A 21577-nucleotide genomic window follows, 5' to 3' on the forward strand; every position below is an offset into this window, starting at 1 on the left:
GTGACAGGCAAAGGGCGGAAAAAACTAAAGGTGGAAATCTGGCATAACTGAAATTGCAGGTTTCTTGCCTATGTAATGAACAGGAATACAACCTTTTTTTTTTTTTTTTTTTTTAACCTTGGGCATCACACCAATCCAAAGCTAAGCAGGAACCAGGCTATCTTTTCCCAGAACTTAGAGGGATTTGAATTTGGAGAGACACAGCCCTCCCTTGCTAGACTTGAAGGTGGGGAGTGGTGTAGGGAAATGTCATCCTGGAAAACACAACTGGGGAAGAGAGGAGAAATTGATTATTTCATATAAGAAAACCTAGCAAAATTTTTGCATCAGGGCAGCAGAGCCCCGCTAGTACGGATACTCTGAAATCTTTTGCAAACATTAAAATAATGACTACAAAACCTGGATGCATGGGAAAATTATGATAGTTGGGTAAAGGAAGCAACCATGCCATTATAACAATAACATAAAATACATATTTGTATATGACAGATGGTGAGGCACATAGAAAAATGAAAATAGTTTTATTTTTTGGAAAGTGGAACTGTAGGAGAATTTTTTTCTTTTCTTTTGCTTATACTAATGCTGCTCTAATATTCTTTGCACAGTAATATTTTTTGCTTTTACTGAGCTATAATTAACATACGGCATTGTGTAAGTTTCAAGTGTACAGCATAGTGACTTGACATATGTATATTGAGAAATGATTACCACAGTAACATTTTTCAAGTCTCGCTGAAACATTTGTCAAAATGAGTAGATTCTGTGAGGTTTAGGTTTTTTCAGCTTTAATTATTTAAAGTGAGGCTTTCTTTACTTCCCTTTTAGATTTGAGGACTAATCTGTCTGTAAAGTTGTCATTTACTGTATAGTCAAAAATGTTATGCAGAATGAAATCTCAAAGCCAGTTTGAAAGTAACTTGGGCCTAGCTTAAGGAAGTTTTATTTTGGAATTTTGCCATCCAGACTTGATTCATATCAAGAGAAAACTGTAGTTCATGTGGACACTTAATTCCAGTAATGTCATTTAGAAGATCCCTAAACACAAGGTAATTTGTTCAGTGTGATCAGAACTCATGAATGTCTGTAATTCCTGAAGACAATGCTTTGTTTCTGACTATAGGTTACAGAACAATCAATTGAATACAGGAAATTCCAGCTGATACATTGGCTTTTTGATCACAGCTACTGTTTGAATATAACTTACATTACTATGAAATGTCTTTCCCAGAGTAAGATGCACTGCCCTCAGAAGCACACTGAAAACTTGGGGCACCTGGGTGGCTCAATCAGTCAAGCATTTGGCTCTTGATTTCCGTTCAGGTCATGATTTCAGGGTGGTGAGACCAAGTCCCACATCAGGCTCCATGCTCAGTGGGGAGTCTGCTTGGGATTCTTTCCCTCGGCCCCTCCCCCCCCCAACACGTGTGTGGACGCGCTCACTCTTTCTCAAGTAAATAAATAAATCGTAAAAAATAAAAAAGGAAGAAGAAGCACACTGAAAACAGAAATCCAGTGCAAAATGAGGCTCCGACCGGGAGGAGGCTTCCTGGAACAACCTCTGCCAGGCAACAAATAGGACTGTGTGGGGTAGAACCATTTTCATGGAAGCAAAGACACCAGTCATGAAAGTTGCAAACAGAATAATACAGATGCTATAAAGATCCAATCACAGTGCATGGCCTATGTTGGGTATCCAACAAATGTTAACTTCTTTTTTCTCCATTCCATTTCCAATTACTGCCCCACCCCTCACCACTGCCTAAAATACAGTATCTTTGAGGTTTTTTAGTTAATCACTGTGTTTGATATACTAATCAAAAAGCAGGTTGACTGGATAAGCTGGTACAACACTTTCCTGGGCCCAGGTGTTTAACTGTTAGAAAAAGTGCACTGTCAGCCTTCCGCACAGGCATTGATTAGACCTGAGATAATTTAAGGGCTGGCCTCCAGGCAGGACTCCCTGCCCGAAACTGTCATGCCAACTGCCAGGTTTGGTGCTCAAAATTGTTTTGTTAGAAATTCCAGTGTCTATAATATCATTCCATCTTTAGGACTCCTATTTTCAAACAGCCCTGAGTTCTATCAACCCCACCTTTAAATCGTATCTTGAAACCGTTCAGTTCTCTTTGTTTCCACTGTTACCACCCTAGTCCGAGCAGCATGACTCCTCTCACCTCAGCTGTTGAAGGAGCCTCTGAAGAGCTGCCCTTTTTCTCCACTTTTCACAAGCCATTTGTCACATAGTCAAGGCATAATTCAATTAAGTCCCTTGCTTAAAGGGTTCCAACAGATTCTTCTGTGCCATGTGGCCATGGGCTAAAAAGCCCCTTAGAAAATCCAACCCCACCTACTCTCTGATTTCATCTCCTACCACTCTGCCCACGCTCACTCTGCTCCAGCTCCAACACCCTTTCTCCTACTCAAATGTGACAGCCAGCTCCTGTTTCTCCCTGAGAGTCGGGCTAACATTCCCAGCCACTCTCACACATGGTTTTTACTGCCCTTATGGTATTTAAAATAATCAGTTTCTTTGCTTATTATGCCCTCCTTTAAGCAGCGGACTTATTGAGTATGCCTTGACTTCTCTGTGGTGAATGGCTTCCGGAAAGTGTATGCTCTAGAATATGAGCCCTATGATATGGAAACCTGCTCAGTCTCTAGGGTCCAGATGAGTGCCTGGCACGCAACAGGTGCTCAGAAAATAATTGTTGAATGAGTAATGGTATCACCCAATTAGGTGGCCCTTCATTAGTTTTTGAATTGACCTTTATGACTTACTTGACACTTCTTCTTAAATAGCTCCTTCTTTGGAATGTGACACTGTGTTATACCAGCTCCTGCCCTCCTCCTCGTACTAATCCCCAAAATCTCCTCTTTCTCAGGGTTCTCTCTTTTCCTTTCTTTTCTGTCTGCATTCTCCCTCAGAGTCTCTTTCCCTCAAACTCAACACACACAAAACAATCTTTCACTCTCATTGTTTCAATCATCACCTCTGAAGAGAGTCCCATTTTCATATCTGCTCCCATTGATCTCTATCTGCATTTCCTGAGAGTTTCAAATTGAACATGCCCATTATTAAAATACCTTCTCATCCCCTGTAGGACATCCTTCAAATTGGCAGACTTCCCCATCTCTGTAAAATGACTCCAACCATTATACTAGCCACATTGGATCTCTCCTCCTCCCTATATCTCATCCAGCTCCCATATCCTATTAGTAAACAAACTCTACTTCATTCCTTTGCAAAATCTCAAATTCTATCCCATACTCTCTAAGCGTTTTGCCATTACTTTACTAATAGGTCTAAACTTCTGAACTTAAATAGGCTCATATTCTATTTCATAGAAAATCAGAATAGGACAGGAGCCACAGGACCATCTCACTAAACCCCCACACCTTACATACCAGGAAAAAGAGGGCCAGCCTGGTTAACTGCCTTGGCTACCATGGTACTAGATACGAGTGCTGAACACACTACCAGAACCAGAGCTCAATCTTCAGGATGGCACTCTATCTATAATCTTTGGGAAATGGCCTGTGAGTATCAGCCTAGGAGAGAGGAAGGGCTGAGAGGGTCCTGGAAGAAAAGTGACAAAGGAGAAGATGAGTAAAGGACACTGAAGAAACACACTTTGTTGACTTCCCAATTTGCTTCATGTGGCCCTGAAGCAGGCTGTATCTTGAATGAGTCCTTGAAGTTGATAATGATTATTTGTCCTGTATACATGCAATGTCACTGTTGGTCTGTCTCCCAGCAGTGCCAGATGCTATCCAAGCACTGATTTGATTGTCACCTACAGTACAAATCAACTTTTCATTAAATCATAAGTCCAGGAACCTTATGCCATTATGACATTAAACAGAAAAGTCAGGCTCATCTTTCTTTAAGGAAAACCTTATTCTAAAAGCCAGATATGATTAAAGGGAAAAAGAAATTTGGAATGTATCAATAAATAGACTTCTCTAAAATGTATTTCAGATAATTTTGATCCATTTTAGAGTAATATGGTCACCACCCAGACCCTCCCAGACTCCACAGTTGGTAGGATCGAGTATGTCCTGTTGTCAGCACTGCTTCCCTCCGCAGTCCGTGATGCTTTATTAAAAGCCCGCTTAAACAGGCTCTGGGACCAGCCCTGAGAATCTGTCTCTTCTGGCATTGCTGAGAAAGTGGTCTGGCATGCACAGAATCTCAGGCGTTCTTTTCCTTGGTTCTAAGATCTTGATTTTCAAGTTATATGTGATTGAAAATAATTCCTCAATAGTTTAGAGTGCCATAGGAAAGACATAAATTTTATTCAAGCTCTTGGAAGCATCCTTGTTCTGAAGCCATTCGTGGTTTTCCTTCTGATTACCTCAATTGAGATACAGTACTCAGGAAGTTAAGGTCATAAAGTTAAGTACCTATGTGGTCCTGCTCCAGGGACCACATCCACTGGGCTTCTCCTAACTTTCTTAGGCCAGATAATTAAGATTAAAGTGAGCATCAAGGACAGCCTTGAAATAGACCCTAAATTTGCATTCAGAGAAAGTGATAATATTGAAGTGTGCTTCAGGACGGGGAGTGGGGGGCCATATAAGGATAGTCTCATCCCCCAGATCTTGGTGATTGCAGAAGTTTAAGAGCTCCTAGTTTACCAGTGAGGCTAGTCTTTTATCATCATCATCATCATCATCATCATTATAATTATTATTATTTTCATTTAGCCACTGTATAGTACCTCATTAGGTTTGGATGTACTATTCAATGATTTATTAGTTCTTTTAACACAAGCTGAGGGCTGTCTTCTGGAGTCATTTTTCAATTGCCATCTCAGAAGAGAAGTGTCTGCTTTGCCAGACACGAATGTGGGTTTAAGACCAGGGTTAGGAGCACCACCACAGGTTGTACCAGAAACAGATGGGACAAGAGCCCCAGGCTCATCCACAACACACTGGCACCTTCTACTCACCGTCTTTCTTCCCTGCAGTTAGCAGAGGCCACCAGCCTAGGCAACCAACCTATACTGCCAGTCACTTCCAGAGCCTTTCAGAAGAGACCTTGAGGCTCTCGGTATATGTAGAAATGAAGAAGTGCCTACATAGGGTTGCAAACATTTTGGTACATTTTAAATATTTACACTTAACAAATTAATGCTTTTAACGTACATATACACATACACACAAAGCACACACACACAACACTACAAAAAAAGGTAATTACAGAATTTATGAAACTGTTAAGTCCTAGTGCACTGTGGGTGGTGTAGTCCAGATAATGGGACACAAGTTTAACGTGGTCCAATGGGTACTGTCTTCTGTCAGTCCTCTCAGTGTAACAGCAGACATCATATTTATGTCCACAATTGAGACCCTTCGTGACTGGGAAGCCCAGGCCAGACAGCCCTCTCAGTCCCCCTGTACCGGGTACTGTCGTCCTCTCCCAAATGATCCTAATTAAAAATCTTTCCTTGACCATAAGCCAATCACACCACCTGCTCCAACTTACCGTGATATTATAAAAGAGGCAAAAAGACAATTTGCAAGGAACCAAAAGGAATTTCGAATGTAAGTGGATGCCATACTATTGTTAAATAGAAAATCTCAAACTCTTTTTGAGCTGGAAGTCATCATCATAGAAATCATCTACACTAAGCTCCTTATTTAACCGTTGAGGAGAGTCACTTCTGAGGGTCTAACAGACTTGGAGATTCTTTTCCGGTAAGTGTCTAGGATGTACGTTGGAGCCATGGAGCCATGGCAGGTGTCAGGGATTAAAGGAAGGAAGGACACTTTGCTGTGCTGTAGGTTGGAGGGATGCACCCCAGCATGGAGAGACCAGACGAGAGCTCCAGGGACCAGAGACTGGGGAACTGTTTACAAAGATGAGCCCTGGAAGAAGAGAATGGTGTGTTGCAGCATAAGGTCCCTGGAGCTGGGGTGGCAGTTGGGGCAGCATTGAAGAAAGCCATCAAATAGGGCAAAGAGAGGTAGATGGAAGAGAAGCCAGGCAGGTCTTATCCAGCAGGCAGGACAAAAGTTTGGGCCTCTGCTTTCCAAGGGGCCCCATTCCCCTTCCACCTCCCTCCAGCTAGAGCCTCCCAACCCTCCACACATGCACGCTCACACAAAGCCCTTAGAGTTCCTGTGCCCAGTGGGAAGAACAGGTATGGACACTTTGTGAGAGGGCCCCTGTGGAAGCAGCAAGGTGGAGTCCAAACCATACTCAGGGGTCATGGGTGATGTCTTCAGTATGTATTTATAGGAGGGGATGTTCTGGGGGATTCCTCACACTAAGTAGTGCATAGGGAGGGGATGCTGAAGACTTGGTGTGTAAAGGACTTTTACTGACCTGGGGAAGTCAGCAAATTGGTAATTTATTCTTTTCCAATTAGGAATCCTGCTTTATTTTCAAATTTAACCCCAAATTTTGATTTTATAGGAAAAAGCACAGAATTAACGAAGAAATAAAACTCCTAAGACAGCGCCAGGAAAGAATTGATAAGGAGCTTGATAGGTTTGTTCCTTATTCAACTTTGTAGTGATTAAAAACATTTAATTGAGGGGTGCCTGGGTGGTTCAGTCAGTTAAGCATCCGACTTTTGGTTTTGGCTCAGGTCATGATCTTACAGTCATGGAATGGAATCCCTCGTGGGGCTCTGAGCTCAGTGCAGAGGCTACTTCAGATTCTCTCCCTCTCCTTCCCACTCATTCTCTCTCTTGTTCTCTCAAATAAATACATAAATAAATCTAGGGGCACCCGGGTGGCTCAGTCAGTTAAGTGTCTACCTTTGGCTCAGGTCATGATCTTGGGGTCCTGGGATCAAGCCCTGCATCAGGCTCCCGGCTCAGTGGGGACCTTGCTTCTCCCTCTCCCGCTCCCCCCGCTTGTGCTCTCTCTCTCTCTCTCTCTGACAAGTAAATAAATAAAATCTTAAAAAATAAAATAAAAATCTATAAGAAATTTAAAAATCTATAAGAAACCTTATAAACATTTTAACTGAACAAATGTATTACATAGAACTACAATGGGTTTATTATGTAAATGTACATCAACTCAGATATCTGCAAAGAGATTTTCTACTCAACTGTCCATCTGAAATAACATTTTGACCTTCTTTGTCCACAGAACCAACTGCTCTACTAATTTAATTAATTGCTAAACATGATCACCTTTTACTCCTCCAGCTATAGGACTTAAGCCCAAGACCTTCTAAAACTAAACCCTTAAGCATGCCCTGCCCTAGGGAAGATGTAAGCTAGAAAAACAACCTATTTAGCTGGTCTCCCTTGGGCTACTTCTTTGTTCCCCTTCTGTCCCTACACACACAAATATTTTTCGGGCACATTTAATTTGTTTATTTTACAAATTAGAAAATAAAAAGGAAAACTATAAAGTATTGAGACTAGCCTACTTCTAGCATACCCACGTACACAAAAATGTGTCAGATGAGTGCAGCCCTTCAAACAAATGCCTTGTAAGACCACAGCTGTGTGCCAATTCATCTTCTAATCACTATTTTGGAACTTTAAAAGCTAGTTTCCTATAGAGGTATGAAATCACTATGTTGTACACCTGAAATTAATATAACCTTATACGTACGCTAGACTTCAGTTTTTAAACAAAACAAAAAAAAACTAATTTCTGAGTTTCTGACTGGCTCAGTCAGTGGAACATGCAACTCTGGATCTTGGGGCTGTGAGTTTGAGCCCCGTATTAGGTGTAGAGATTACTTAAAAACAAAATCTTAAAAGTAAATAAAATAAAAATTAAAAAGCTAGTTTCCCAGTCACATGAGAAAATCCAACCCATTACTTTGGAATCTTATCTCAATTTTTACCAAATATCTTATCACCCATATTTCCCCTTCACAATACCTACATTATAAGATCTGATTCCAGGGGTCCCTGGGTAGCTCAATTGGTTAAGTGTCTGACTCTCAGTCTGGGCTCAGGTCATGATCTCAGGGTCTTGAGATCAAGCCCCACATTGGGCCCCATCCTGGGCGTGGAGCCTGCTTGGGATTTTCTCTTACCCCACCCCTCCACCCCTGCATTCTCACGCTTAAAAAAAAAAAAAATCTGATTCTATGTGACTTTTACAAGTTCCCCAAGATTAAATCTATATGGGGTAGGATTTCTCATCACTGAGGATATAATAGAAGAATGTAGGACAGTCAGAGCAGTTTGCAAGAAGCATTCAAATATGTTTTATGCAGTGGGACATTGTTGGAGAAAATAAGGGGAAAATACTCATATATCTAAATCTCATGTGCCTGTTAAATCTATAGGCACAGCATACACGTTTCTTTCTATAATTGTCAAAAAGAGATACTCATGGAGAGGAGAGGAAAGATGAGAGGAAAGACAGGGATTAGGTGGCAGTGGTGGTGGCGAGACCGCAAGTCTAAAAACACCACTGACCCGCACTCTTTAAAAGGGCAGATTTTATGGTATGAGACATATGTCATTTAAAAAAAGAAAGGGGGCACTGTAAATTAAAAGTGTGAATTGGAAAATGGCTCGATTTTAAGAGTGAGATGAGCCTGAGTCTGAACATGATTCGCATCTCAAGGAGATTTGAAGAGGGTGTTACTGAGGAAGGGCCGCAGGGATATTTTGGAGTGTGTTTAAATAGGCCAAACCATGGGAGCTAGAGGAGAAAGGCAGGAGGAGAGAGACCTAGAGGGTGACCCTAAATGAGGAGAAAAGGCAGTGGAGAGAGAAAATGGACAGAGGTAAAGCAGAGAGTGAGTGAGGGGCATGTGCCGGTGGCAGAGCACGAACGCACGCAGGAGGCCCACAAGAGCTAGCCCTGCTGTGCCCCCAGGGTGCCCGACACTAAATGCTGAAGAGACCCAGAGGTGGCCTTGCAGGGGGTTAATCTAAACTTCATGCTTTATTTAGCAAAGTATATTTGGAATTTTCAGAAATGTTTACTTCCTACAAATCCCATGCAGGAAAATATTTTTAAAATGTCCCACTTGAAAATTGCTGGCGAATTAATAGCCATATACCCCTCTTTTCATTTTTGTTTCTCTTGCTAATGTTCCTCCCTCTTCCCCAGTTCTTACCCCTCCTAGTCTTTGCCTACCCCAGCCTCTCCACTCATCCACAGATCTCTGGAAATGTTCCTGCTGCCTCCTGAATCCAGCTATCAACTCCTCCTTAAATATTTCTTGAATGAGTGCTTGGTGACAAAAATCAGGATAGATTCCTGGATTCCTGCATCCCATGAGCTTCCAGACTGGTCCGTCTCTTTCCCCCAAGATCTTCCCCCTACTGGTCCCCTGTACTCTTCGGTCCCCATGGACACTCCTTAAAGTCTGCGCCAGAGCCAGGCAAGCGAAATCAGTTCACAAATACTGTGCAGACCACCTCACTGAAGAGAATGCTTCGCTCAGGTGGTTGAATTGAAGGCTTGAGTCACGCTGCTTGGCTTCAAATCCTGTGTCACTCGCTGGCTGTATGACTGGGCAGGTTAATTAACTACCTGAGCCTTTTTCCTCATAATACTGGTAATAGTAGTACCTACTTGATAACATTGTTGTAAGGGTAATTGAATGAATATATGTAAAATGCTGGCAAATGCCCAATTTTGTGTAAATGTTAGCTCTCAGCTGGTGTCTGTCAGTATAAAAACAGTTGGTTTGGCTACTGATTTGTTGTTGTTGTTGTTATTTTTTGATTAGACTCCAGGCAAAGGCTGCCAAAAAACCTTATGAAGTTAAGAATGACTTCGAGAACTTTCTCCATAAACTGGTATGTTTCCATTTTGAAGATAACTGAGTATCCTCTATGCAGCTTCTCTTATATGGCCTGGACAATATTTAATAAGCAACATACGGTTTCACACCCAAGTTACAGAGGCAAGGTAGAATACACTGTTGTCATTTAATCATCCACATGCACATTTAAGATAACTCTGTTTTTCATATTCATGACAACCCCACACCCACTCATCCTCATCCCTTGCTTCCAACCACAGGCCATTTATGCAACTAAAAACCTCCAAATGTGTTCAAAATTTCAAACTAACAGACAATTATCAGCGTGCAAAGTCATATTTTATTTTCTGTTAAGAATTCAACAAAAATATATTGGATTCTAATGACCATGTTAGATGAGTGGTCCTTGCAGAAATTAGAAGGTTCTAAACAGGACTCAAGTGAGAGAGAGGAAGAGAAGAAGGGAGTCTGCTCCATCTTTCCAGTTTTCTCTGTCCCCTCCTTTTATGTTCCTCCTCAACTTCTGGGCAGTTCTGTTAAATCTGAAGGTTCTTCTTCCCTTCCAGCAGGCAAGAACATGTAGAGAAAAAGGTGTGATAATCTGGAGGTTGGGCAATCTGACGTCAGAAACAGGAGAGAGCTTTTTATTTTTAGCATGTCATCTAGAACGACCCTTGTTGGCTACTGGTATAATGTCAAAAACAGAGGTCAAATAATCAAATCAGATTCCTGTCTGAGCCAAAAGGTGAGAGAAGGGAGTAAAACACCTGGTTATTTAATATTAAACGAATAGGACTATTCTTTACTTCCACACAAAAAATTCTTTCTCCCATTCTTCTTGGTCTCCCTTAACTACTACTACTAGAGACATGGATACAAGTTTAATGAAGTGTAGGAAAACCACTGTGCCAGTGTGCTGGTGAAGGGCAAGGGACCTCAGCTGGTACATGGTTCATGGCCTGAGGATCAGGAAAAGTACAAGTTGTGGAAACTGTAGCACACTGAAGGCACTAAACACCTCACCCAAACAAAGCAGCTGTACTGCAGCTCTAGTTCACAGTCACCCCCCAGGAGTGGAGGCCCAGAGAGAATCAGATCTTCCACCATCAGGAATCCAGAGTCTTCTGTAGAATTCCTGATTAGAACCTCAAATTTTTCAATACTCTGGGGACCAAAATAACTGTATCTGCAGACCAGAGGTAGCCTATGGGCTGCTGGTTTGCAACCCCTCCTCAAATTCTGGACTGTTGAGCTCTTCAAAAGTTACCTCCAGCCAGTATAGCCTATCTTCTCCTCCACTGTGTCCCAGAGCAAACCCTTCACCCCACTGAGCCTTCTGAACACCCCATGTTTGCTCATACTCATATACTCGTCCATCTGCAGTGCCTACTCCCAGCTTTCCAATTCTACTCATCCTTTAGGGCCCTGCTCAAATTCCATCTTCTTCATGAAGCTTTTATCCAGTTGCCCTGGCCCCATCCTTTAGAAAAGTTTGATATCTCTCATAATTTCTAGAATAACACTGATGGTTTGATAGAAAAATAGTTCTTTTCTTGAAGCCAGACATCAAGACAAATACAGAGTAGACCACTGGCTTAGAACAACCGTGTCCTGCAAAGCAGAGGGCACAACGGAAATTTTTACTCACCTGTTGCAAGAAGGAATCTCATGGTGAAAATTTTAAATAGAATAGCAAAGCACGGAAAGTACCACGTTTTTTGGTTTTGGGGTTTGGGTTTTTTTTTTCTTACAGTAATCCAGGTATCTTTAAATAATTATATACCAACCACAGATCTTCTGTGGAAAATGGAAAGGTATTTAAGAACAAAGAAATATAATCTGGGGTGCCTGGGTGGCTCAGTCAATTAAGAGTCAGCCTTTAACTTAGGTCATGATCCTGGGATTGAGCCAAAGTGGAAGTGGGGCTTCTCGCTCAGCAGGGAGCCCGCTTCTCCCTCTCCCTCTGCCTTTCCCCACCCCATCTTGTGCTTGCTGTCTCTCTCGCTCTCTCTCAAACAAATAAATTTCAAAATCTTAAAAAGCAACAACTAAGAATATTTAAAATCAATTAAGATTTTGGGTTATTAGGTGTTATAAAACTCAAAATTCAACAAATTGGATTTAAACTGGTAAACTCAAGTGTTTACCTTCCTTTAAAGAATGAAAAAATATATAAATATATATAAATAAATTGTAAATAAATATAAAATTATAAATAAATATAAAAGTAAATACTTCATATATGACTGCTGTCCTTCAAGAAATAGTAGAACCAGCTTTGCCTTAGTCTTTCTGAAACTGAGATTCAAAATGATGATGTCTAGTCTTTAAGTTGTACATTAACAAGCAAAACAATCATAGAATAATACAAAACTCTGGTAATTTCTGGGTAATTCATACCATAAGACTGCTGCTGCCTCAATTGTCTGATAATATCAGCAAAATGTTTTTTGGTCTAAATCATCCTATAACTCAAGAAGTCCATCTTGTGAGAAAGCCATTTACTTAACCATCACCACATGGCCAAATATTTCTGATCACTTTTGATAAACATCTACAGGACTCACCAACACCTCTACCCAATCCCAGAACCTACTTTTTTTTTTTTTTTAAGATTTTATTTACTTATCTGACAGACAGAGATCACAAGTAGGCAGAGAGGCAGGCAGAGAGAGAGGAGGAAGCAGGCTCCCTGCAGAGCAGAGAGCCGGATGCGGGGCTCGATCCCAGGGCCCTGGGATCATGACCCGAGCCAAAGGCAGAGGCTTTAACCCACTGAGCCACCCAGGCGCCCCTCCCAGAACCTACTCTTAACCACAGACCTGCACATCCATCCTCCACTGGTCCCCATATACATATGAGAGCTGCTAGACATACAACAGTGAGCTACAGGGCATGGGTGGGGTTTCTCAGAACAGTAAACATGCCTTTTGGATCTGAGCAGCATTTGAGAAAAGTTAGCATAGAGTGGGAAGAGAGTAAGTTCAATGAACAAATTGAATTATCTTAATTACCATCCAGATAATTCTCTATTTCAATGGGAAAATAGAGATGAAGACGGAAGTGTCTTTTATCTAAGTTTCTCTATTAAGTGACAGAGAAAGCTCAGGGTCAAAAGAACGGAAAGTGATTATTGATGTGATATCACATAGTTTTTAAAAGTAAATAAGCCTAAATCCATCCTTGCTTTAAAAGAAGAAAAAAATGATTCTTCTCATCTTGATAATTGGTATTACCTCACATTCAAGTATCCAGGAAAATTTATGAATCTTTAATGACATATTATTTTATAGCGTTCTGAAGCTCGAAACAAGAGGGAGTTTCTGGCATCACTCTCATCATCATCATCAACAGACGACTACAACTATGAAGAAGAAGAATGTCAAGAGAAACCAGAAATGAACTATGTTTAAGAATACGGCATACAATGCAATTGTATCCATTTAATTGTAGCAGTATGTTTAATTCAACTCCAGTCCATGAGGTCAGTATTGAATGTCTTTGATCATTCATCTTTAAAAATCTTGAAATCAATAAATCTCAGCAAATCATCCTTAAGATATCTGTCCAAGCATAATTTTGGCTCTTATTGGTAGAAACATATTTTCAAATGGAAAAATAATCATTATGAAGCATAGAGAGCTTTCAACCGTTTCTTTGGAAATACATCTTGATAATAGCAACCGTTCATCATAATACAAAACAGAAAGAGGATTAATTTACTGTGGCATAAGAAGTTCTGCCAGTTCCTAAATGCCCTAAATAGTTTCTCTGAGATTTTTTACATTGTTTAGGCCTCAAGGAAAACCAAAGCCCCGCCTCCAGGTTTGGTAGCAAACAAACTCTGTTTCTCAAATGTTAAGTTTCGGTCGCTCCTCTGGTAATAAGCTTGGTGCACGTTTGCTAGGAAGCTGGTCAGCTTGTCAGCAGGTACAAGTGATACTGTGCAGCCTCCCCATCCTGCTCCAGTAAGTCGTGACCCTTGAGCCCCAAACTTCCTAAAACAATGAGAAAAAAAAAAAAAAAAACCCACATATTAGAACCTGTGAGTGAAAATGAGAGTGGTTTGCTTTGTGCCTACAGAGAACACACAGCCGACCCCAGTTCGAAGAAGAGTATGTGTGGGTTTCTTTGTGGGGTAGGGGAGGGTAGTTCAGTGTGGTCAAACATTTTAGGACATGAAGAAATTGATACTGTTTCAGAAGGTGATTTGAAACTTAACTATATCTAAAACTAGGCCATGATTCTGGCTCTAAGCAGAAGTTAGCAGTACTGTTGGGTGAAAGCTGGCAATAACCCACTAAATAGTCTTGATCCCATAAAGTCACCCATGAAGCAGTTGTATATAGCAAACTTACAGGTGATCAAGAAGAGGGAGTAAAAAGCAAATAGGCAACAGACATAATCGACATGATGAACATTATGTATCAGAAGGTGGCTCCAAATGAGGTTGAATGAAAATTTAAAGTACAACTCTTACACAAGTGAAGGCTTCCTCCAGTGGCTGTTTAAGGTGTGTTCTTAAGGTTTGGCTATTCCACATTAAAGAATCCATCATAAGAGAATTCCACATAAAAGAACAGATAGCCTAAATTTGTGCTGAATAAATTTATCCACAAAGAACATGTTATTAAACTCTAGGTCAGTTTGTCTGTTTAATCTCTAATGGGAAGTTATAAGCAGACCTTTCCACAAAAAGGATGGTGGCCTCTACAGGTCCCTACGCATCTTTCCTGCAACTTTGGGAGCTGGTCTAACCACTGGACTCAGAATTTACCATCAGCCAAACTGTGTGATCGGGATGGAAACCCCTATTTATACCACCACACAAAAAGAGGTCATTTTAGTCACCATTAACCAGGCACAGTTTCAAACCTAAGATCTGTACCAAAGTGAGAGGCCCTACACAAAGCACAAGGGTCCCTCATCTTTAAAAGATGTGATTTCTCCTGATAATAAAAGTTAACATGTACTTCCAATTCTTCCTAATAAAATTTACTCCAAATTCATAGCAAATTAAAAACTCCAAAATTAGTTTAGCACAATTTCATCCCTTTTTTTCCATCTAAATAAGCTACTTTACTTCCTGGAAAATATCAATAGAATATTAACCCTCCTCTAGGATGTCAGATTCATGGTACACCAGTACTTCATTTCCCCTCAATGATTTTTTTTTAATTGATTCCTTTTCATCATCTGTTTTATTCATTAAAATATATTTTTCAAATGAAAATAGATGTTTAAGGAAGAAAAACAAGATGCTTCCAAATAATAAAGATAAAGATTACTCATCTCCTGCTGTGCCCCAGACATTCAGCTTATAGCCCAGTAGCTGAGCTAAGCCCAGACTCCTGTCATCCAGGGTGAGAAGCTTCTCTGACTATGGGATTCTAGGAGATTCTAGGATAATTCTGAGTTCCAGGGCTGGCGAAGGGTCATTTTGCAACTTAGTGATTTGAAAGAAAAAACCAAAAAAAATAAGTTGTGATATGCAGTCACATTAGACTATCCTTCCCATGGAAGATGCTGGGGGGCAAAAAAAAAAAAAAAAGGCGTCGCTGAGGCATCTCTGGAAGACCCTAAAATCGGGGCATCAAAGCCACCTGGGGCATGGTCTGGACAACAGGGTGCCCTCCGATGTGATTCTCTAAGATCCAAGCTCTGCCATTGTGCTGGACCCAAGCCAACCCGGTCTTTTATGGTCGTCAATGGATTTCCAGGCATATTTTCTTACACTTTCTCATTTGAACAGTTTCTGAAAGTTACGGTTTCAAAACTGAACCTAAAGCAAACTGAGTGTTGTTTCTAACTGGCTACAAAACCCACAGGAATTGTGGCAACGGGCTTATTTTCCTCAGACCCCTGCCAGTCTCCAGAAAGCAGAAGCTAGAAGTCTTTCTAGGTAAATGTAGTCACTTCTGAGTTTCCAGAGTTGCTCTGTCGCCACCCTGCCTGCTGCAGATGGAAATGGACTAGGCTGCATCACATGGTCTGAAATCATCAGGGCTCCTAATTCTCGAACAGAGGACGATAAATGCTATGATCAATAGCCTTCTGCCCCTGAGTCAATGGCACTTGTGGTCACAAATCAGGGGGCTGCCCCAGTAGCTGGTCAGCAGCCTGCCTGGCTATATACACTCAAAAAGGCAGAAGGCTCCTATCTGCAGTGTTCCAAACTGGACCTTTTTGTGCCCTTTGGCATATGCCATAGAACTTCAGGGAGAAATCCAAAAGTTAGGAGACCAATTTAAGCTTTCTATTAAGAAAGAAAAGTAGATGAGCCATGTTTTTCCTGTGAGAACAGTAAGATATTAAAAATACAGATCCTTGAGGTCTTGTACATCAGAGAAGCAATACAAAACTTAGGAAAACCAAAATCCTAGATCCCCCAAATACCACATCTTTGTGGTGACCAGACTGGAAATAATGTGGAAGGCTTAGTCAATACAATAAAAGCAGCCTCTGCCTTATTATGAGCACGGCCTACAAAACAAAGGCTAGGGCAGATGAGAGATGCAGATTATAAAGAATGTTCCCTTTGATCCTTTTATCACTGAAAAGTACATTCATATAACTAATTTTCTAGGCACCCAATATAGCCTGACGAAAATTTCCTACTTACATGAACTGATTTGACCATAAAGCACTTACTAAGATACAAGGCGCAGAAAAATGCAGGGGGGTGGAGGGAGATCCAGCAAGACCCAACTTTGCTATAAACTATAAAGAAGGAAAGCAGCAAGGAATTGTGCCTTGTGGTTCAATCCAATTTTATTTATTTTAAAATATTTATATATCATGCCAATGGATATTAAGTTAATTATTTCAGAATATTTTGAATTTAGAGACAGGTTATATCTCTCTAGCCCCAGCCCAGCACAATTCCAGACATTTGGTAGCTTTTAGTAAATGCTTGCTGGATTATTGTATTTGTTTTAAAATCTCAAAATATAAATCCAGGCTGTTTATTTTCTTATTAAATTTATGTTAGAAAACTTCAATTATGTGAAACAAGGTATAATAAAGAGATGATGTCCAAACAACTATAAAATATTTCTTTTGAATGAACAAATATATATATTTTTAAAGATTTTATTTGTTTATTTGACAGAGAGAGCACAAGCAGGGAGGAGCAGCAGACAGAAGGAGAGGGAGAAGCAGATACCCCGCTAAGCAGGGAGCCCGATGTGGGACTCAATCCCAGGACCCTGGGATCATGACCTGAACTGAAGGCAGACGCTTAACGACTGAGCCACCCAGGAGGCCCTGAACAAAATATATTTTTATAAGAAATAGCTAAATTTTAAAATAGAACTTTCTGGGCACCTGGGTAGCTCAGTGGGTTAAGCTGCTGCCTTCGCTCAGGTCATGATCAGGGTCCTGGGATCGAGTCCCACATCGGGCTCTCTGCTCGGCAGGGTGTCTGTTTCCCTCTCTCTGCCTGCCTCTCTGCCTACTTGTGATCTCTGTCTGTCAAATAAATAAATAAAATCTTAAAAAAATAAAATAAAATAAAATAAAATAGAACTTTCCGAGGCACATAAAACAATTTTCAGTTACATGTGAGACAGTTTACATATGCATGTCATATATAAATATAAGCTGTTAGTAATGTATTCTATATGTGGAAAGACTTCTAGCTTCTGCTTCAAAGCCTAGAATCTTCTGGCTACAATCTCAAGAAAACAGACCTTCCAGAACAATTTCTATGATTTTTGCAGCCAAGTTAAAAACACTTTCAGATTGCTTTAGATTCAAGAAACCACAAACTTCAAATACCGTTCAAATGAGAAAGTATAGGAAAATATAACTGTAAGTCTGTATGAGGAATGTAAGCCACTAAAGGCTCTGAAAGACCAGTTGAGTTGTTTCCTACAAATGGTGTATATATATGGATGGCAGTGGGGTGGGGGATAGTAAGTGGAAGACGGGCCCAAAGAGAAGTGAGCCCCTAAGTGCAGCTGAAGTGGGCCTCTCCCTTTATCTGGCAGAGTGTGAAGATGAGCCTTGACATCATGGGGAAAGGAACATACAAATATGGGTTTACACTTCATTCTTCCCCGACATGGTCAAGAGAATGGGTGCAAGAGGCTGAGCAGCATAGCTGTGGAATACAGTTTGAAAAGACTTCTGAAGAAGACCACAAATTAGCTTCTGTAATCTTTGTTATCCTATTAACATTTGTCATTCATCTTCCTTAATAGCTTGGACAATGATGCAGTATTGATGAGGTCTCTAATTTCAGCAAGTGTCAAAGAGAAACAAAAGGCATAAACTATTTTTTCTTAAGTATAACCAGGAAAACCAATAACAAATGAGCTGTCTCACATATAACTGACTTGGTTTCAAAATTGCTGTGTGTTTCTCAATGAATCCTACTTTACAATTTAGCTGTGTCTTAAAATTTATATGTTGTTCATTTAGTAGAGTTATTTTATAATTGGAAAAGCTTCATCTTTTTCTTTCATTGTTATACTTTCACATAACTGAGGCTTTCTAACATTAATTTAATAAAAATAATAAACAGTCTAACTGCATAAATGTAGTTTCCTTCTCCCTCCCTGGTCCTTTCTTTAGATGCTAAACTGATTTTCTTTCAAACAGTAAAAGCCTCAACTGAAAAAATATCCTTTCTTTTTCCCCCTCTTCTCTCCACCTGGGTCATGCGGTGCTGCTTCTTATACACTGTCCTTATAGCTAGCTACCTAGAGATGCCTTCTGAATATAGTCTAACTTAGATCACATTAAGATTGCAGCTTGTATGACAGGTATTGGTGAGGATGTGGAGAAAGGAGAACACTCCAGCACTGTTGGTGGGGATGCAAGCTGGTGCAGCCACTCTTGGAAACATTATGGGGGTTCCTCACCAAGTTGAAAATAGAGCTACAATCCAGTAATCACTCTACTAGGTATTCACCCAAAGGATACAAAAACACTAATTCAAAGGGATGCATGCATCCCAATATTTATAGCAGCATTATTGACAACAGCCAAGTTATGGAAATAGCCCAAGTGTCCATCGGTTGATGAATGGATAAAGAAGATGTGATATATATGTATGGACACACATACACATACACACACACATACACACTAAGGAATATTATTCAGCCATAGAAAAGAATGAAATCTTGCCATTTTCAATGACATGGATGGAAACAGAGAGTGTAATGCTAAGTGAAATAAGTCAGAGAAAGACAAATACCCTATGATTTCTGGAATTTAAGAAACTAAACAAATGAGCTAAGGGAAAAAGAGAGAGACTGAGAGAGAAACAGATAGAGGAGGCAAACCAAGAAACACTCTTACCTATAGAGAACAAACTGATGATTACTAGAGGGTAAGTGGGGTAGGGTATGGATGAAATGGAGTGGGGATGAAGGAGTGCACTTGCTGTGATGAGCACAGAGTGATGTATGCAAGTGTTGAATCACTATATTGTACACCTGAAACTAGTATTACACTGTATGTTAACTAACTGGAATTTAATAAAAATTTTTAAAAATTAAACTTAGAAGATTTTAGCTTGTATGTAGCGCCCTAGGTATCTAGGCATTAACTCGATCAGTTAGTTGTCTTTTCATGCTCATAGTTTCTAAGCAGGACTTCAGGAAAATAAAGGAATTTTGAAGTGCCACAAGTGGACTAGGAAGTAAAGATGGTCTTTGGTCTTGCTCCTCCTCGCACCCATTTCAGCTGCCTTCTGCCTTCTTCTGTCTCCCGAAAGGCAACCAACCTTCTCAGACTGCCCAGTCTTGGTCACACCTTCCCCATTGGTGTTAACATTTTAATTTTATTTATTATTTTTTATTATTATCATCATTGTTACTGTCATTATTTTGATTGTTAACATTTTTAAAGGGACAGGGACGTTTGGAGCTGATCATGATTCTTAAACAAAATAATACCCTCCCAGAAGTTGAGTTATGTACCTTGCCAGGGCCCTTCCCAGCACTGCCTCTGCCTGGCCCAGTGAACAGTCATAAAGCTTCAGGAGCAACCAGGGCTTAAGTGTGTCTCATTTGTCACTGAATTTTCCCATACTTTTACCATCCACTACTCTCCATTAGCCATCTTTCTCTCCCAGTTTTAACCACCCCACATCACCACTATCTTTTTCATTCTTCTGCATTCCTCCCCCTCCCCCCACTTCCATCCACACACAAAAAAGTTTTAAAGCTCTTGAAAATAGGGCTTAGACTTCAGTGTCACATAGGACACAAATAGCCTATTGGAAAGCATTTGCTGGCTCAAGGGGGCATCAGTGAGAGCTCCTGGGGGCTATCCTCAGGTTCCTCTGCCACGTAGGACCTTTAAGTAACTGGGAACCAATGGGAACATTTGAAGAATACCTGCTGGTCACAGTGACAGCAATGGAAAAAATAATTATATAAGACATTTAAGGACCAGACAACTATTCTGGCCAATATTTACAACATGCCAAAAGGTAATCTTTCAGTATGGGAAACTTGGTCCCTATATGGTTATGGAGTAAGCAGAAACTAATTTTGATGCTTAGCAATTGACTTTCCAAACAAAAACAACCACAAAAAGGGGAGTGCGCTCCTTAAACCAGACACAACTGAATTTCCCTCAGAAAACCAATACAGCAGATGAAAATGGGCTAGACAGAAATATTTTAAGAAATAAAGTGCTTTAAGTATTAAATTCAAGTATTAATTAAGCTATTAAAAAAGGAGCTTTCAAATACAAGTGAAATAATAAATAAAAGGTGCACTTCTAGACCCTTTCAAGACACAGCCATTAATTCTTTCACTGGAACCCAATCTTTAAAAATATATAGACCTAGAGTGCCTGGGTGGCTCCATCAGTTAAGCTGCTGCCTTGGGCTCAAGTCATGATCCCTGGGTCCTGGGATGGAGCCCTGTGTCTCAGGCCAAAAACCCAGGGGTCAGCTTGATTCTTGTCTTTCACGCACACAGTGTTGTTTTGAATCTTCCTGCCAGGCTCATCCGGCATCGGATCCATTAGTGCTTCCACTGCTACCTTTATCCACCCAAAGCCAGAGTCCTTCCGATGGCTGATGGCCCACGAGGCCCCATGTGGTATGCCTCATGCTACCTCTCATACTTCATCACCTGCTACTCTTTCCTTGACTGCCCTCCAACCTCACTGCTTTGCTAGCTGTTCCTCACACGTGACAGCCACGTCCCCACGCCAGGGCCTATGCACTGGCCATCTACTTTCTTCACTTCCTTCAGGTCTCTGCTCAAACATCACCTCCTCAGAGAAGCCTTCTTCAACCAAGTCCTAGAAAGATTAGCCACCCCAACCTTGGTGCTTTCTATCCCTTCTGTGCTTTTTTTCATAGCACTTATTACTACCACTCAATTTATTTTTCATTGTCACCTCCCTCTTTCCCCATGAGAATGTAGGCTCCAAAAGAGCAAGAGCTGATTGGCCATCCCTGGAAGAGAAAGTTGTTTAAGGAATTCCAGGAGACTGACAAATGCCCTTTCATTACCTTTCAGGTGGAATTCAAAGGATTCCACTACCTTCCAGGCAAAGACACTTCTTCCTGATTCCTGCACAAATCATTCCACTTCCTCTTATTTCCAGAACTGAACAATATTTGTCGCTTCCATTTACTGGGCCCTTGATACTTTCAGAAAAGAGCACTTCTAAGGGAACAAGCTCTGGAAAGCTTTTTGGCAATTAAGGAGCAAACTCTGACGTCAGCAGAAGGATTCTCATCAATGCTATGTTCAAATCTCTCTACAAGTTGGGTTATACATGCCAATTGTGATCACTGGAGCTAGTTGATTTAAACTTTTCAGGCTAGGAGTGTGGCAACGAGTGAGGCAAGCCATAGGCGCCAAGTGGTTAATTATATTCTCATGACTAATTGC

The 21577-nt window shown here is 40.7% G+C and overlaps 2 protein-coding genes across 11 annotated transcripts in view; one reads left to right on the forward strand and one right to left on the reverse strand.

Moving 5' to 3' along the window:
- The window catches only part of FAM227B (family with sequence similarity 227 member B), a 183285-nt gene extending 170136 nt beyond the window's left edge, over window positions 1-13149 (forward strand). For all 4 annotated transcript variants that reach the window (XM_032856532.1, XM_032856534.1, XM_032856535.1 and 1 more), the window contains 4 exons: window positions 5470-5547; window positions 6422-6496; window positions 9672-9741; window positions 13001-13149. In XM_032856532.1, the coding sequence (XP_032712423.1) occupies window positions 5470-5547; window positions 6422-6496; window positions 9672-9741; window positions 13001-13120 (343 nt within the window). In that variant the 3' untranslated portion in view covers window positions 13121-13149. The remainder of the gene's footprint in view (window positions 1-5469; window positions 5548-6421; window positions 6497-9671; window positions 9742-13000) is intronic.
- Window positions 13136-21577, reverse strand: part of GALK2 (galactokinase 2) — a 109603-nt gene continuing 101161 nt past the window's right edge. For all 7 annotated transcript variants that reach the window (XM_032856538.1, XM_032856540.1, XM_032856537.1 and 4 more), the window contains one exon: window positions 13136-13705. In XM_032856538.1, the coding sequence (XP_032712429.1) occupies window positions 13498-13705 (208 nt within the window). In that variant the 3' untranslated portion in view covers window positions 13136-13497. The remainder of the gene's footprint in view (window positions 13706-21577) is intronic.

The sequence above is a fragment of the Lontra canadensis genome, unplaced genomic scaffold (genome assembly GCF_010015895.1).
Source record: "Lontra canadensis isolate GAN:19392208 unplaced genomic scaffold, GSC_riverotter_1.0 scaffold12, whole genome shotgun sequence".
NCBI classification, from domain to species: domain Eukaryota; kingdom Metazoa; phylum Chordata; class Mammalia; order Carnivora; family Mustelidae; genus Lontra; species Lontra canadensis.